The sequence below is a fragment of the Microcebus murinus genome, chromosome X, assembly GCF_040939455.1.
Source record: "Microcebus murinus isolate Inina chromosome X, M.murinus_Inina_mat1.0, whole genome shotgun sequence".
NCBI lineage: Eukaryota > Metazoa > Chordata > Mammalia > Primates > Cheirogaleidae > Microcebus > Microcebus murinus.
The window spans coordinates 126,555,523-126,572,426 of record NC_134136.1 but is presented as its reverse complement, the minus strand read 5'-3'; the positions used below and the strand labels follow the sequence as shown (position 1 = coordinate 126,572,426).

The window sequence follows — 16,904 nt, the reverse complement described above, 5'->3', positions numbered from 1 at the left end:
AGTCTCCTAGGGATGCCAGAAAAAAGTACCACAAACCAGGTGGCTTAAAACAACAGAAATGTATTCTCTCACTGATCTTTCAGCTGAAGACTGAAATCAAGGTGTTGGCAGGGCTGTACTTCCACAGAAACCTCAGGGAAGGATCCTTTCTTGGCTCTCCTTAGTTCTGGGAGCTCCAGGCATTCCTAGCTTATAGACACATCACTCTAATCTCTGCCTCCATCTCCACTCCATCTGTGTCTGCCTCTTCTTCTATTCTTATGACCATTAGGGTCCACACTAATTCAACATGACCTCAACCTAACTTGATTACATTTGCAAAGACCCTATTTTGAAATAAGGTCATGTTCACAGGTACTAGGAGTTAGGACTTCAACATATCTCTGAGATGACACCGAGATGTGTTTAAGGAACTGAAAACAGCCTCATAAAGCTGGGCCATGGACCTGGTAGGTGTGATGAGACAGGATGGAAAGGGTCGTGGGTGGAGGGCTTTAGAGGCCCTGTTCAGAATCTGGATATCAATGCCTCAAGGCTCTGAAGGATGTGCAGAGCTGTATGCTTTGAAGGTCACTGTACAACATGGTGACTGTAGTCAATAACAATATAGTGTATACTAAAAAATTACTAAGAGAATAGATTTTAAGTGTCCACAAAAAATAAGTATGGGAGTTATGTTAGTGTTAGCTTTATATAGCCATTCCACAACATATGCATATTTCAAAACATGTTGTACACATCATAAACATACAATTTTATTTGTCAATTACAATAATAATAAAAGTAAATACAATTTTTAAAAAGATCACACTCCGGTCGTATGTGGAGACCAGATTGCAGGGTGTGAGGCAGAAGTCCAGTGACAGGGCTGCTGCTGTAGTTCAGGCAAGGGAGGATGGGTCTTCTAAAAAATAGAAGAGGAGGGAATACATCCTAATTCATTCCATGAAGCCAGTAGTGCCCTGATACAAAAATGAGACAAAGACATCACAAGAAAACTACAGACCAATATCCCTTATGAAAATAGATGCAAACATCTTTAACAAAATGCTAGAAAACCAAATCCAGTGCATATTAAGGGGATTACACAGCATGACCCAATGTGGTATGTCCCAGGAATGTAATGAGATTGTATTAGCTTCTTAGGGCTGCTGTTAAAAAAAAAAGTACCACAAACTTGGGGGCTTAAAACACTACAAATTGATTCCCTCACAGTTCTGGAGGCTGGAAGTCTGAGATCAAGGTGTTGGCAGGGTTGATTCCTTCTGGAAGCTGTAGGGAAGAATCTATTCCATGTCTCTCTCCTGGTTTCTGGTGGTTGCTAAAATCCCTGGCATTCCTCATCTTTTAGCTGCATCACTCAAATCTCTGCCTCTATGGTCATATCACCATCTTCCTTTCATGTGTATCTGTGTCTCTACACGGCCTTCTTATAAGGACACCAGTCACTGGATTTAGGGCCTACCCTACTCCTCCATCTTATGATCTCATCTTAATTAATTACATTTGCATAGGCACTATTTCCAAATAAGGCCACATTTTGAAGTTCCACGTGGGCATGAATTTTGGGGAGACATCATTCAATCACTACAGTGGTTCAACATACAAAAATTTACCAATGAAATATATTATACCACATTAACAGAATGGGAAAAAAAAACACATGATCATCTCATTTGAGGCAGAAAAGGCCTTTGACAAAATCTAACACCCTTTCATAATAAAAACACTCAACAAACTAGGAATAAAAGGGAACTTCCTTTATCCTCATAAAGGGCACGTATGAAAAACCCAGTTAATATCATACCTAATGGTGAAAAATGAAAGCTTTCCCCCCTAAGATTATAAACCAGACAAGAATGCCTTCTTTCACCACTGCAAGTCAACATTTGTACTAGAGGTTCTTGCCAGGAAATCAGGCAAGACAATGAGATGAAAGGTATCCAGACTGGGAAGAAAGAAGTCAAACTATCTATATTTGCATATAACAATCTTATATATAAGCTGATGGGGACTTACATATTAGCCTTATCTGTTTTCTAGACACATACACTGCCACATTTAAAATTATTCTAGACATGCAATTTGGTGTCCTGCTTCTATCTCTTCTGTATGAAATAAAAGACAAACAACTGCCCTTGCCCTGTTGAATATTTTGAAGATTGCCTCTGTGGATATAGCTTTTCTCATGTTTTGTAATTCCCTAGGATATGGCAGTGACAGGAAGGATGTAGAGACTGACATAGTAATGATCCACCAGATGTGGGAGCAAAGGGGACTTACTGACGAAGCCTACAGTAGGCTGAAAAGTGGCCCTCTGCTAATGACATCCACATCAAATTCCTGGCAACTGAGAACATGACCTCATTTGAAAAAAAAAAAAAAGTCTTTGCAGATGTGATTAAGGACCTTGAGATGAAGAGATAATCCCAGATTATCTTGAGTGGGTCCTAAATGTCATCACAAGTATCCTTAGAAGAGACAGGAGGAGACACAGAAAAATACAGAGGAAGAGAGGGTCATGTGAAGATGGAGGTAGGGATCAGAGCATTGTGGCTACAAGCCCAGGAATGCTGGGGAAGCCACCAGAAGCTAGAAGAGGCAAGGAATGGATTCTCCCCTGGAACCCTTAGAGGGAGCACAGCCTTGCCAGATTTTGGACTTCTGGCCTCCAGAACTGAGAGAGAATACACTTCTGGTGTTGTAAGCCACAAAGTTTGTGGTGATTTGTGTTATAGCCTCAGGAAACTCCCTCCCATCTTCCTCCCTGCCCTGTTCCTCTCCCAATCTTCCCCATCTCAGTAACTGACACCACCATTCACCCTCCAGGTCAGACACCTGGGCATCCCCTTGACCACAGAGGTGGTGGGCTTGTCAGCATTGTGTACTATATACTGAGGATGTACCCACCACTGTGCTAAGTCCTTTATGTGAATTATGCTCACTTAATTTTAATCCTCACACAACCCTTGACAGGAGACACTCGTGCTATCCCCCATTTTGCAGAAGAGGAACCTGAGGCTTAAAGAGAGGTTGAGTAACTGGCTCAAGGTTATACAGAGCACCAAGTGGAAGAACCTGGAAGAAAATCCATGTGTAACTGATTCCAAAGCCACCCTACCATGCTGAGCAATTTCAATATACTGAGTGTTTGTGATCTAGGTGACAGCCAAGTAGAGATGTCAACTATACAATGGGATGGAAATTCAGTCTCAACCTTAGGAAGAATCAGCTCAGGATGGAAACTGTGGTATTAAACTCAGCATATACACAGTGTTTAAAGTTATGTTATCAGAGCAGATGGCCTGGTGAGATTGTATAGAGCAGCAAAAAGGACCACAGACTAAGTTCAAGGAGCATTGCCATTTAAAGATTGGAAAGGAGAAGAGGATGAGTGAAGGAAACCAAGATGCCAGACTGGAGAGGGAGAGAAACTCAGGGATATGATGTCATGAGGGTCAAGAGAATGTAGCTGGCCACTCTGAGGTCAATACCAAATGCTTTCTCAAGGATAGGCACTGTTCTGGGCATATTACAGTATTACCTTATTTAACCTTCACATCCACTCCAAGAAGTAGGTAATACTGTCATTCCCATTTTAGAAAGGAGACAATCATGCAGGGGTGGGGAACCTGTGGCCTTCTAATTTCAAGATTGTTCTTTCTTAAGAACCAAAGGAGGCAAGAAAAGCTTCATCTTTCTCTGCTGCACCTTTTAATGAAAGGATCTGTTCTGTAAAATGTGGATTCAGTCAAAAGGCTACACTCAAGGATCCAGAAGGCCACGTGGACATTTTATGCAGCTACTTGTTTGATATGTGTCTCTCCCACTAAGCTGAACAGTTGACCACAGCTATCCCCAGTGCGTAGTAGAATGTCTAGCCCATGTAGGTACTCTAGTGCTAAAGGAAGATGGCTAAGTACACATCTGATGGCCTGTCTGTTCTTTGAAGTATTATAGAAGGCAATGGCTTCTCCCGAGAGCCAGATGGGAATGGTAGGACGCTGGCTTTATGGAGACTGTTGTCAATGATGGCATAATCATTGAGGAAAGAAAAGGAGCAAGCTGACAGGAGAAACCAAGTTGGACTCACAAGCACTGCTGAGGGGGACACTGGACAGAGGGATTACCACACACTCTTAGACATCTTCCTTCTTGCCACTCTTGTGCATGATATGCACTGCCACACAGTTGGACAGGTACTCATGCTGCTTAGAATGCCTTGTCCATCTCTGCTACTGACTATGCAAAGCCAGATCAAATGGCACCTCCTTCATGAAGCCCTACCTAACTCCACATGCAGGGCTAGTCATTCCTCTCTGGCTCGCCCAGTTCATCAAGCTTACACCTCCTACAGATAGCACCTCACTGGTCTGTTTTTTAATGTCCCCTAGCACCTTGTCCCTAGTGGGTGCTCATTAGATTTGTGCTACCCAAGTGTCATTTTACAAGTAGGCCTGAGATGGTAAGGGTTGTCATCACCTTTCTAACACCTGAAATTACTTGAGAAGAGGGCAAAGTCCTCTGAACTGCCAAATGCCTGCCTGCAGCAACATAATCAGAAAATCATTCATGGGAAATAGAAATGATTCAAACCAGAGCCTTTCCTATTAAGATAGCAGGTACTGCAGGCTTGACTTCATAGCTTTTGCTAGATACAAAGGAGCCTACCCCCTGCAGTCAGCAAAGATCAAATGGGAGCTGTTTGCAGAGGTGTTTGGATCATGTCTTGTCACCTGACATACAGTACCAGTGCTCCATGTGATTTATGGAAACTTTGTGTATCTGCAATTTCACATGTCTGATTCCATTCTAAAAGAGCTTCAGATCAGGTATGAATTAATCAAGTAATCACTATATTTCTTAAAGGTAATTCCAAGGACCTTACAATTATTTTATTAAAATACTTAATCCTTGAGATGATAATTTCTTTTCCAAGTCTTTGCTTAATTGATTCAGCAGACAGGATTGTGGGGAAGCAAAGAAGAGACACCATCCCAACCCACATGAAACACCAAACATAGCCCACAGAGTATATACTGGGGAGGAACAGCTCTGGACTCCTCTAAAAGGTTCTAACTTCAGTGGTGAGGAATTCAACAAGTTAGTCGAACCACATAATGATTTATAGATAGTACATGTGCAAATATCCAATGTTCCTGCAATGCTATCGAAAATGTACCTTGTTGGTATCAGCAACGCTATTCTGTCGAGCATCAAAGATGACGAGTTTGTGTGATTGTGCATTAGCATCCATTATTGTTTGTAAGTATTTTTCATCCTCTTTGCAGCGTTTATCATTGGGACCCACGAGAGGCTGGCTGCAACGGGTAATCGTTGCCTGACTTTCTGGATGAATCCATGACAACACCTAGTGTTTTTAAGCAACAAATATTAGTATAGTTCTTCAAGTAATGCATGCTCTAATTATTTGGTAGGAAAAACAGTTCCCTTCTCAAGCATAGTCTCTTCTACATATTTTCCTCAAAAGTGAGAGTGGGCAGCCCAATCACAGAGTATACTGGCTATGGGACACAATGTTTTAGTTAGGTTGAAACAAGTCTGACTAGGTAAGCTCTAAAAATCCCCTTCTACTTCCAAAAATCTATAATTCTAAGCAAAATAAAACCTAAGGCAAACTGTTACTAAAATCTAGCACCATGCCTATTTGATTGACTGGTTTTATCATCTCCTAATTTAAAAAACATTTTTTTTTTGAGACAGAGTCTCGCTTTGTTGCCTAGGCTAGAGTGAGTGCCATGGTGTCAGCCTAGCCCACAGCAACCTCAAACTCCTGGGCTCAAGCGATCCTGCTGCCTCAGCCTCCCGAGTAGCTGGGACTACAGGCATGCGCCACCATGCCCGGCTAATATTTTCTATATATATTAGTTGGCCAATGAATTTCTTTCTATTTATAGTAGAGACGGGGTCTCGTTCTTGCTCAGGCTGGTTTCGAACTCCTGACCTTGAGCAATCCGCCCGCCTCGGCCTCCCAGAGTGCTAGGATTACAGGCGTGTAAAAAACATTTTTGTATCCCAACAACATATGTGGCAGGGGGAGGACAAAATGAATATATAGTTTCTTATAAAATCTAAAACTCTGCCACCAAAACTCCTACTTTCCTCCAGTGGCCAAGACTCAGGATTATAACAGGTGCAAACTCCAGGTTCAAACCATCACTCCCCACTGGCTTCTATTACTTCCATAACAGTATTCTTCCCTTGCAGCTATAGCATTCCGTTCAGCATCTAAGAAAGAACGCATCTCCTCTAGGATGAGTCGGTAAAAACAGCAATGTCAATCGGTAACGCAATGCAGTGCTCTTTCTTGCTACTCCTTTGTATTCTCTACTACGTTTTGAGAGCGTGACTTAAGTTACCCTTGTACTTAGTAACAGGAAATCATACAAGAGGGAGACATAACAAAAAGATTGTTTATATAATTATGTATTTCTTGAGAAGCAAAGATGTGTTCAGGATTAAAAGCTTATTTTTCTACTTTCTATTTTTATTCACTAGATTCTTTTCAGTCTTGCATCTTTCCATATTAGATCTAACACAGATCTAACACAGTATATGTTTCTATCTAAATGACAGTATTTATTACTTACAGGGACTCTGCCTTTTGCTCGAAAGGCTGCCACTTTTGAAAGGTCATCATCTTTTACACTAGTTGGCACAACAATGACAGCAGGGTAGGTGTCACAGAACTCATAATTACTGTTAATTTTGGATATTTTCCAACTCTCATTTGGTAAGCCCTGCAGGGTATTGGAGAGGAAGAAAGAGGGGGGAAAGCGTACTTTTATACTCTGAAAACACACTAAGCATGAACCACATCCACTTTTTATTTTCAACTAAAATCCATTTATAATTTGTTGTTATTACTTAAAGTTAATATATTTATCTCATATAACCCATTTCCCAGACATTTCTAAAAATCTAATGATCCATAAGAATTTCCAAACCATATTAAAAGATGAAAATTATACACTAGAATCCCAGGTCTATATACTTCTTGTCCTATTTTCTATAAAGAATGAGTTTAGTGTTATTCTTTATTTTATTTTAATTTATTTTTTGATTTATTTCAGCATATTATGGGGGCACAAATGTTGAGATTACATATATTGCCTTTGCTCTACCCGAGTCAGAGCTTCAAGCGTGTCCAACCCCCAGGAGTTTAATGTTATTCTTGAAAACACACCTGAAAGTCCTTTAGAAACACGGATACTTCTTACAAATGTCTAAAATAAGTGCTATGAAACATTATACCAAATATAAGGTAGAGACAAATGTTATATGTCATGAAAATAAGATCTTATTGGAATAACTTGAAGCTGACAATACACTGAAGGGTTCCCAGACCCAGGAACACCATATCAGACTGATGTAGTCACACCATATGCTTCAATTCTAACTTAAGTTAGTCGTTTGGATCTTTACTCATCAACTCTTTACCAGAACATCTGATAAAAGCCATCTGGTAGATTTAGTTTTTAAACCCCTGTCCTTGAGTCTCACTTGCCCTCTGGAAACAGGATAAGCAAGAGTGACCGAGTTGAAGGTTTGGCACAGGGAGAAGGCGGCCTCCAGGAGATGGAGAACCTACAAGCTGGAGAAGTTATACCTACACACAACTTGCTTGACAAAGTTTCTTCTCCACCACTGTATTTGTAGCTTTCTAGAAAAGAAAAAGATGCTCAACCTATTATTTTCAGTTTGATAAGCAACATACTTTACCTGTCTCTTATATTCAGATACTGGATCATAAACTTTCCAGCCATTAATTGGAAATTTTTCTTTATAGTTGAATGCAAATAGTGTCTGGATATAAAAACCACAAAATACATGTCAGTATCTCTTTTCTATATCAAATACTCAATATTAAAGCTTTTAATTCTGGTAAGAGCTGAATGTATTAAGATTTCTATTTTCTGTAAATTTTGAAGCAACAAATTATCAGCTTTTCTTAATCACTACACAGAATTGAAATATTCCAAATATTCTAATATTAGTTACCAATAGAGGGAAAAAAGGGATAAAGAAAACCTCTGGAAAAAGGAACAATTAAACATAAAATTTTAGAACCTACCCCCCACAAATACATGCAAAAAAAGGTTTACTTTGGTGTATTTACCTGCCCATTGGAAAGGGGAAATGCATGTTTGTTAAGGTTTTCGAATATTCCTAGCTTACTCTGTTCTTCCTGTTTATAAGCAAGTCGTAAGTTCCTCATATCCTGTTAAACAATTAGCAAAACTCAGTTACTCAACATATATTGAGCACCTAATAGCCAGATACCATACCATAAATCGGTTTCTCATTTTATATTCTATCTTGCTCCAACTAGCAAAAGGCAATTTAATAATACCTGCAATAAGATAAAAAAGAAATTGAGAAAATTGGAACAAAGGGGACATATGTAGGGAAAAATTCATCAGATGGAACCAAGAAAAAGGTTCATACACAAAAGTTGTGCCAACAAGTCCTGTGTACTTAATTGCTAAAGGTGTGCTATGGAATGAATTGTGCTTTTTAAGCTGCCAAAAGAGTCAGTTATAAAATTCACACCATCCATAAAACAGAAATGTGGCAGACGCTTCTCCCCTGCACACTCACAGAAAGGACTCTGTATCATGTAGACTGTAGTCCTCAGTAACATCCTAATAGACATATAATGCTGTTTCTCCAGACCATAGTTTCTTAAAATGCCCCCAATGCAAGCTCAAGGCCAAAAACCCAAGCACAAGTCAGCAGGAATGATTCCCCTAAGACTAGCTCTGATGGTATGGTTTCTTCCCAGGACAGTGTTTTGAGAAGTACCCCTCAACCTTTTAAAATCTATGCCCCTGTTAAACATAAAACCTCATTCTTCTTTAACATTCTATGAAATTTGAAAATATGACAACAAACTAAAGCAAAAGCAATTTGAGAAGTGATGTTATTATGATATTATTTATAACAGCAAAAGAATGGAAATAACCTAAATGTCCATCAATAGGGGACAGCTAGGTAAACTAAGTACAGCTAATGGAATCTTAAAGAGCTGTTAAAAACAAGCAGCAGCTCTTATATGTATTGACATAAAGAAGTTCCAAGATGTATTGTTAAGGAAAAAAAAAAAGAAAGGAGCAGAACAGTATACATGACATACTACCATTTATATTTTCAAAGAAAGACTACACACTTATATATGCATGGTCTTTAGTGTATCTATGGAGGGGTACATTAGAAATTGGTAACAGTGGATGCCTGCAAGGAGTGGAACAGGGTACCTGGGTGTTGGGTGGAGGGACTTATTTTTTACCATATACAGCTTTTGTACCTCTTGAATTGTGTATGACCTGTTAAAAAAGAATTAACCCAAACCTTGCAAGGTTCTCAGGCATGAGTTGAGAGGGCTGGCAGGCATGGCCTCAGTAATTCTAAGCTAGAAAACATTTAAAGGAGTTGTTAGAAATGCTCACCCCAGCCATAAAAATATCTTTGTAAAATAGCCACAGGACACCTGCCTAAGCAACATAATTTCCTGACTTGCTCTCCCTCCAAGCTACGCTGGCTACACACATATACCTCGGTAGCTAACTGAGCTGACTTACTATTTATGATTGCCCAGAAAGAGAAGCATTATAAGCAAAGACAGAGCATGTGCAAAGATCCTGGTGTTTGTATGGCAGGGGGAAAGAGAGGGTATGAGATGAGTATGAGCAACTACAGGAAAGCCAACATGACTGGCATGACAAGAATGAGAAGAGGGCAGGCAGCTTGAGATGAGGCTGCAAAGGAAAGTGAGTCAGGCTCAGACACATGGGGTCTTGATAAAGAGTTTTTCCTTTAGACTAAGGATAATAGGAAGCTACTCAAGATTTGGAAGGGGAATGGCATGCTTCAAAATTGCAGAATTAATCAAGTCACCCCTCTCTGCTTTAAGTTCTGTAACTGCTTGCCATTGTTCTGCACATGGAACCCTGCCTGAGAAGGACAACTAGAATTTACCAAAGGAGACAACTGCCACATAGAGCCTAATGTGAGTCTAATAAGCCAAAAGATTCATGATCTGGAAGAGCAAAGGGTTCTCTGAAAAGCTGGATTCCAGCTTTTAGTCTAGTATCAACCAGAGATAAGGTGCTGTCCTCAGAGATCTGATCAAAACAAATAGATCAGCAGGAATCCAAACCCAAAATTTGGAAGGGGAATTGGATTCTTCAGGCAAGATCTCTTTCTTGGTACTTCAGGTAGGGTTTTTAGTAAATTGTATTACATGAGGTAAAGTCATTGGGAATAAAACATCAGTAGAGTGTTTCTTAAATGACTTCATGATTAAAGTAATCACACACATTTCTACTTAAATCATTGGAGGAAGGGTACAAAATCAAAAATAAGTACAGCTCAAGATGAAAATTCCAACATAGCCAAGAAATTGAGTTGCATTTTTAATCACAGACTTTATAAAACATTGCTGTCCCTTTAGGGAGCCTTTGACCAGCCACTGTTCTGAAAAATAGTCTTAAAACAACAAACTGGAAAAATGTATTGGTCTTTTACTTGATTACTCTGAGATGTAACAGTGTCAGCACTTAGGTTATAGGTCCAGGTTATTTAGAAAAATAGTCAGCCCTCTGTATCCATGGGTTCCAAATACATGGAATGAAACAACCATGGATGGAAAATATTTGGAAAAGAATGAATGGTTGCACCTGTACTGAGCATGTATAGACTTTTTTCTTGTCATTATTCCCTAAACAATACAGTATAACAACTATTTACAAAGCATTTACATTGTATTAAGTATTATAAGTAATCTAGAGATGATTTAAAGTATACAGGAGGATGTATACAGGCTATACGCAAACACTATACCATTTTATATAAGGGACTTAAACATTTGTGGATGTTGGCATATGCCAGGGGTTGGGGTGGGTCCTGGAACCAATCCTCCATTGATGCTGAGGGATAACTATACTTCAGTAGAAAATAAAAGGCTTACTTCAAGGGGTTACACGATGGTTTGAATTTGTTGATATGAGATTTGAAAGGGTCGCTGTCCTGAAATCATGCGAGTTACTAACAGTACAAATTAATCCACTGTCCAAAGACCATGAAGAATGAGTGAGAAAAAGTTCTGAGACGATTGCCCCCTTTTAGTTTTCCCTGGTGTTTGTACTATACCTTGCACACGATCTCTATGCCACAAGAATTATCTCCATGGCTCTGTGCTCCAATCTTCTCAACTCTGCTGATCACTCCAAGGGGAACATCAAGGATGAAATGTGGATCCTAGGTTTAAAATTAAGATTAATGCCTATCAATGTCAGTCAACTGAGTTTTCATATTTAAGTCTTTGCTAGGTTACAAAACATGTCTGTTTGCTTCGCATTTCCTCTTTGTCCCAGCTAATACACTGAAGTCTGAGTTATAGCATGCATTAGGAAGTATATATTGAGAATATAATGAAATTTTCCCTTCAAGTGGTACCTTAACAGCCTTTTTTTTTTTTTAAGATACAAAAATCTGTTTGCAAATGTGCACATCTTAAAACCCAACCTTTGGCTATCTCAGAGTGATGGAATTTTAGAGGAATTTTTACTTTCTTCTTCTAGTGTTCCAAAGTGTTTTTAAAAATAAAACACACTTTTAAAAACTCACCCTCTCTACACTTTTGAAGTACATCTTAAAATCCGTCACTGTCAGGGTTCCACTCACTGCTCCCATAAATGGGCAGATATACATGACATCTTTCACTGAAAGAAAAAAACCAAAATAGCAACCACTGCCATAGACTTGTGCTTTAATAAATCTTAACATGAGTTTCCAAACATATACATATTTGTGATTCCAGTTTTCTAGAAATTTTAAATAAAAGAATTATAGCAAGTGTTATTTTAAATAAAGACACAGATCAACAGTCTTCTAACATATTTCAATTTTTTAAACAAAATTCTGATTTGCTACTTAGTGAGGTTTTATGTAAAAGGCATTATAAGTTACATTTTGCATTATTTTCCCATGTAGCTAACATTTTTCCTGGGTGATAAATTAATCATATTCAAAAACATTAAACTCTGAAGACCCTGGGCTACCATTTCATAAATTGCTGCAACTTAAAACTAATGAAAGCTAATGAAATCCTGTTCTCTAACATACCTCCAAAGGAAACTACTTTACAGATGATAAAAAGTAGAATCACATCAATTTAAGTGGAAAAAGACTTGTTTCAAATTTCTTATCAGCTTCCTTGTCAATTTTAATTTTCTTTTTGTTAATATCAACAAGGTGTACAATGTATTTAATTCCCATGAACATTAAATAGCTCACATCTAGCACAAATACACATCTTCATGATTTTCCCAAAGTTTCATTCCATTGGAATGACAGGAACATACATAGTTACAGATGAGTTCAAGTGAGATAATGAAAGGTACTAAAGTTGTCATTCAGCCAAGTTCTCAAAACAATTCCATTAAACTTTTCTAGAGCTCATTATGTACTGAGTGCCCTCTACTGTTATGGTTCTAGGAATAACTGGACACAGGTCCTGCCTATAAGCAGTCCATGACTCATGAAAGATACTATACAGAAAAACCACCATTATACTATAGTCTGATAAATGCCATAATAATGATGTGTACACAAAGTGATAAAAGCTCAGAAAAGGATCAATTTAACTCAGCAGGAAAGCGGGTAGGGGGAAAGAGAGATGAAAGGGAAGAAGGGGAGAGCAGCACATTGTTAGAGGTCAGTATGGCTGGATCAAAGGGGATAATGAAAATGATGAAATATGAGGCCAGAGAGGTTGAGGCAGTGAGTGGAGCAGGAAGGATACTAAGGTATTATTATTCATAGGATACTAAGGCATTATTATTATTGTTATCCTTAAAAGGTAATTGACTTTTTAAACACAAATAAAAACAATGTCTTGTAGAGTTTATAACATATGTAAACATAAAATAGATGACAACAATAGCATAAAGGCTGGGAGTACACAAGTGAGAGTCTACTATTATAAAGTTCTTATGGTACATATGAAGCAGCATAAACTTATTTGAAAGTAGATGTAAAGCAAACAGTAAAATAACAAAAGAATTATAATTAATATGGAAAAATAGGAGATAAACTGGAATCCTATAAAGTATTCAATTCAACCAAAGAAAAAAGGAAAAAGAGAACAAAGAACAAATGGGACAAAGAAAAAACACTTATCAAGATGATAGATTTAAACCTAATTATATTAATTATATAAAATGTAAATGGTCTAAACACCCCAATTAAAAGGCAGAGATTACCAAATTGAAGACAAAAGACTCAACTATATGTGGCCTGAAAAAGACCCACCTTAAACAGAAAGACACGAATAGTTTGAAATTCAAAGGATGAAAACACCTTTGCAATTCAAAAATATATGTTAATATTAACTAAAAGAAAGTTATAATGTTGATAATAATATCAGGCAAAGTAGATCTCAGAGCAAACCATATTACCAGGACTAATAAAGGTCATTTCATAATAATATAGGGGCCAATTCATCAGAAGGACATAATAATCCTAAACATTTACATACCTAATAACAAAACTTCAAAATACATGAAGCAAAACTGATAGAACTGCAAGGAGGAACAGATGCAGCCACAATTATAGTCAGAGATTTCAAAACTCCTCTCTCAATAATCAATAGAAGTAGACAGAAAATGAGTAAGGAACACAGAAGACTTGAACACCACCATCGACAAAACCTAACTGATGTTTATAGAACACTACTTTACAACAGCAGAAAACACCTTCTTTTCCAGTGCACAGAGAACATTTACCAAAACAGACCATATTCTGGGCCATACAAGTCTTGATAAATATAAAAATATTTAAGTCATACAAAGTATCTTTTCTGAACACAATGAAAGTAGAACCCAATAACAAGAGAAAATACAGGAAATTCACAAATATGTGGCAACCAAACAACATATTCCTAAATAACACAAGGGTCAAAGAAAAAATCAAAAGGGAAATTCAAAAGTATTTTGAACTGAATAAAAATAAAAACACAAGGTCATAATTGGCGAGATGCTGCTAAAGCAGCACTTGCAAGAAATGCCTATACTAGAAAAGAACAAAGGTCTCAAATCAATGACTGCAAGAAGAGTGAATTAAACCCAAAGCAAGCAGAAGATAGGAAATAATAAAGATCAAAGTAGAAATCAATGAAATAGAAAACAAAGAAAATAAAACCAAAAGCTAATTCTTTGAGAAAATCAATAAAATTGATAAACCTCTAGCCAGACTGATCAGAGGGGAAAAAAAGAGAGAAGACATACACATTAACTATCAGAAATGAAAAACAGTGATGTCACTACAAATTCTACAGATATTAAATGAATAATAAATAAATATGGTTAATAACTAATAATTTGACAACTTAGATTAAATGGACAAATTCCTAGGAAGACAAACTACCAAAGCTTACCAAAGAAGAAAAAAAAACCACCTAAATATTCTTAAAACTACTAAAGAAATTAAAATTATAGTTAAAACCTTCCCACAAGGAAAACTCAAGGTCCAGGTAATTTCACTGGTAAATTCTACCAAATAGTCAAGGAAGAAATAAACTCTTCTTGATAGAAGTAGACAGAAAATGAAGAGGAAGGGGGGAAGGAGGGGAGGAAGAGGGGGAGGGAGGGAAGGAAGGGGGTAAGTGAGAGTAAGGGGGAGAAGGGGGGAGGAAGGAAGAGGGAGAGGGAAGGAGGGAGGAAGGAAGGGGAGAAGGAAGGGGGAAGGAAGGGGAGAGGGAAGGAGGAAGGAAGGGGGGAAGAAAGAAGGGGGAGGAGAGGGGGGAGAAAACTGGAGAAGAGAGAATAATTCTCAATTCATTCTATGATGCCAGCATTACTCTGACACCAAAATCTGACAAAGCCATTACAAAAAAACCTCAGACCACTATCTCTCAAACCAATTATTTCTCATAAATACTGATGCAAAATAATATTTTAATAAAAAATAAATCAAAACCAGCAATATATAAAACAAATATGTAATAAGCAAGTTGAGTTTATCCTAGGAATGCAAGGTTGATTTAACATTCAAAAATTAATTGATGTAATCTACCATATTAAAGAATAAAAATCACATGCTTATATCAATAGATACAGAAAGAGCATTTTATAAAATCTAACATCCATTCCTGATAAAAACTCTCAGCAAACTAGAAATAGAAGGGAATTTCCTGAACATGACAAAGGGCATCCACAAAAAACCTACAGGCTAATATCATAGCTAATGATGAAAGATTGAAAGCTTTCCCAAGATTAGGAACTATACAAGAATGTCTGCTCTTACCTCTTCTCTTTTAACATTATACTGGAGGTTCACGCAAGAGCATTAAGGCCAAAAAAAAAGAAAAAGAAAGGGCATTCAGATTGGAAAGGAAGAACTGGAATGCTCATACACTGCTGGTGGGAACATATACTGGTACAATGTACAACCACTTTGGAAAACCCTTAGCAACTTCTTAAACTAACTATATACATATGATTCAGCCACTCCATTCCTTAGGTATTTACCCAAGAGAAAAGGAAATATACATCCATACAGACTTGCATATTAATGTTCACTGTAGCTATATTTGTAGTGCCAAACAGTAGAAACCCAAATATTCACCAACAGATGAATGGATAAGCAAACTTTCATGTATCCATACAATGGAATTATATTCAGCAATAAAAAGGAATAACTGTTAACCTATGCCATGATATGGATGAATTACCAAAATAATTGTTTGATTGGAAGAAGCTAGACAACAAAAAGAACATGCTCTATGATTACATTTCTATAAAATACTAGAAAATATAAACTAGTCTATAGTGCTTGGGGAAGGGGGAAATGGCATGGGAGGGAGGGATTATAAAGGGGCATCAAGAAATGGAGACTTCTGGGAGGTGATGGATATGTTCATTACCTTGACTGTGACGATGGTTTTCCAGGTATATACTGTTAAAACTCTTCACATTCTCACAAAGACAAACTGAAATAATACTCCATAGGGAATATTTTACAATGACCTATTTTAACACTTTGCCTCCAGGAATATATTTTATTTAAAAGGAGAGGTTAATTAACTTACCCTTTGCAAGCCACTGGAGGAGCATAAAGCACACTTATTTGCTTAAGGACTTACATATGTTCTTAACATCTAACTCTAAGATATTTCCGATAATGGATTGGAATGGAGGCCAGGTGGGAGCTTCCCCATCTCTGAGCTCTGTTTCCACAGTGAAAGTAGAAGCAAACAGGAGAGACAGAGCACTAGGACCACACCTGGATCCACTGAAGCCTTCTCTTCTTACTAAGACAACTGCAAGTTTGCAATCCAAGCTTTTATAATACTCCCTGCTAATTCAAAATGTGTCTGTGATGTAGAAAGTGATCAATCAACCTAGATCAGCAATAATCTCTTTTAAGTTAATTTTGGTCCACTAATAAAGATAAAAATAAAGTGGAAAAAAAAAACCTTCTTCACATTGTACACTTAAAAATCTATGAGATTTCTTGTCTGGAAAAGCAGCAGGCCTATGACATAATTAGCTCTGTATTTTAAATAGATCATTCAGAAAGCAGCATGTGAGCAGGGCTAGAACACCACTCACCCAGAGAAGGAACAGATAGGCCAGAGGACATACAGAAGAGAATGAAGTCCCATAACCCAAGGAAAGAAAGAATTTCAAAATCAAGGACAAGGACAGGCTAAGCATGGTCCAGAGGCAGAGACTAGGATATGCAGCAGTAGCAGTTGTTTGGAGGTTCTGGTAGGAGAGCCCAGCTACTCAAACGTTCTTGACACAAATGATCATACTTTGAGACTGTGCACAGATCTTTGGGAGGGAGCCATGAAGGAAAAAGGAAACACTAAGCCTAGA

At 37.8% G+C, this 16,904-nt stretch overlaps 1 protein-coding gene across 12 annotated transcripts in view; it reads right to left on the bottom strand.

The window, feature by feature from the left end:
- The window catches only part of MTMR1 (myotubularin related protein 1), a 68,033-nt gene that overhangs the window by 25,565 nt on the left and 25,564 nt on the right, over positions 1-16,904 (bottom strand). For 11 of the 12 annotated variants that reach the window (XM_075999538.1, XM_075999539.1, XM_020285181.2 and 8 more), the window contains 6 exons: positions 11,650-11,744; positions 11,173-11,280; positions 8,141-8,242; positions 7,744-7,827; positions 6,612-6,761; positions 5,183-5,371 (listed from right to left, as the gene is read on the bottom strand). In XM_075999538.1, coding sequence (XP_075855653.1) covers positions 5,183-5,371; positions 6,612-6,761; positions 7,744-7,827; positions 8,141-8,242; positions 11,173-11,280; positions 11,650-11,744 — 728 coding nt within the window. The remainder of the gene's footprint in view (positions 1-5,182; positions 5,372-6,611; positions 6,762-7,743; positions 7,828-8,140; positions 8,243-11,172; positions 11,281-11,649; positions 11,745-16,904) is intronic. The other variant, XM_075999537.1, reaches the window with a different exon arrangement.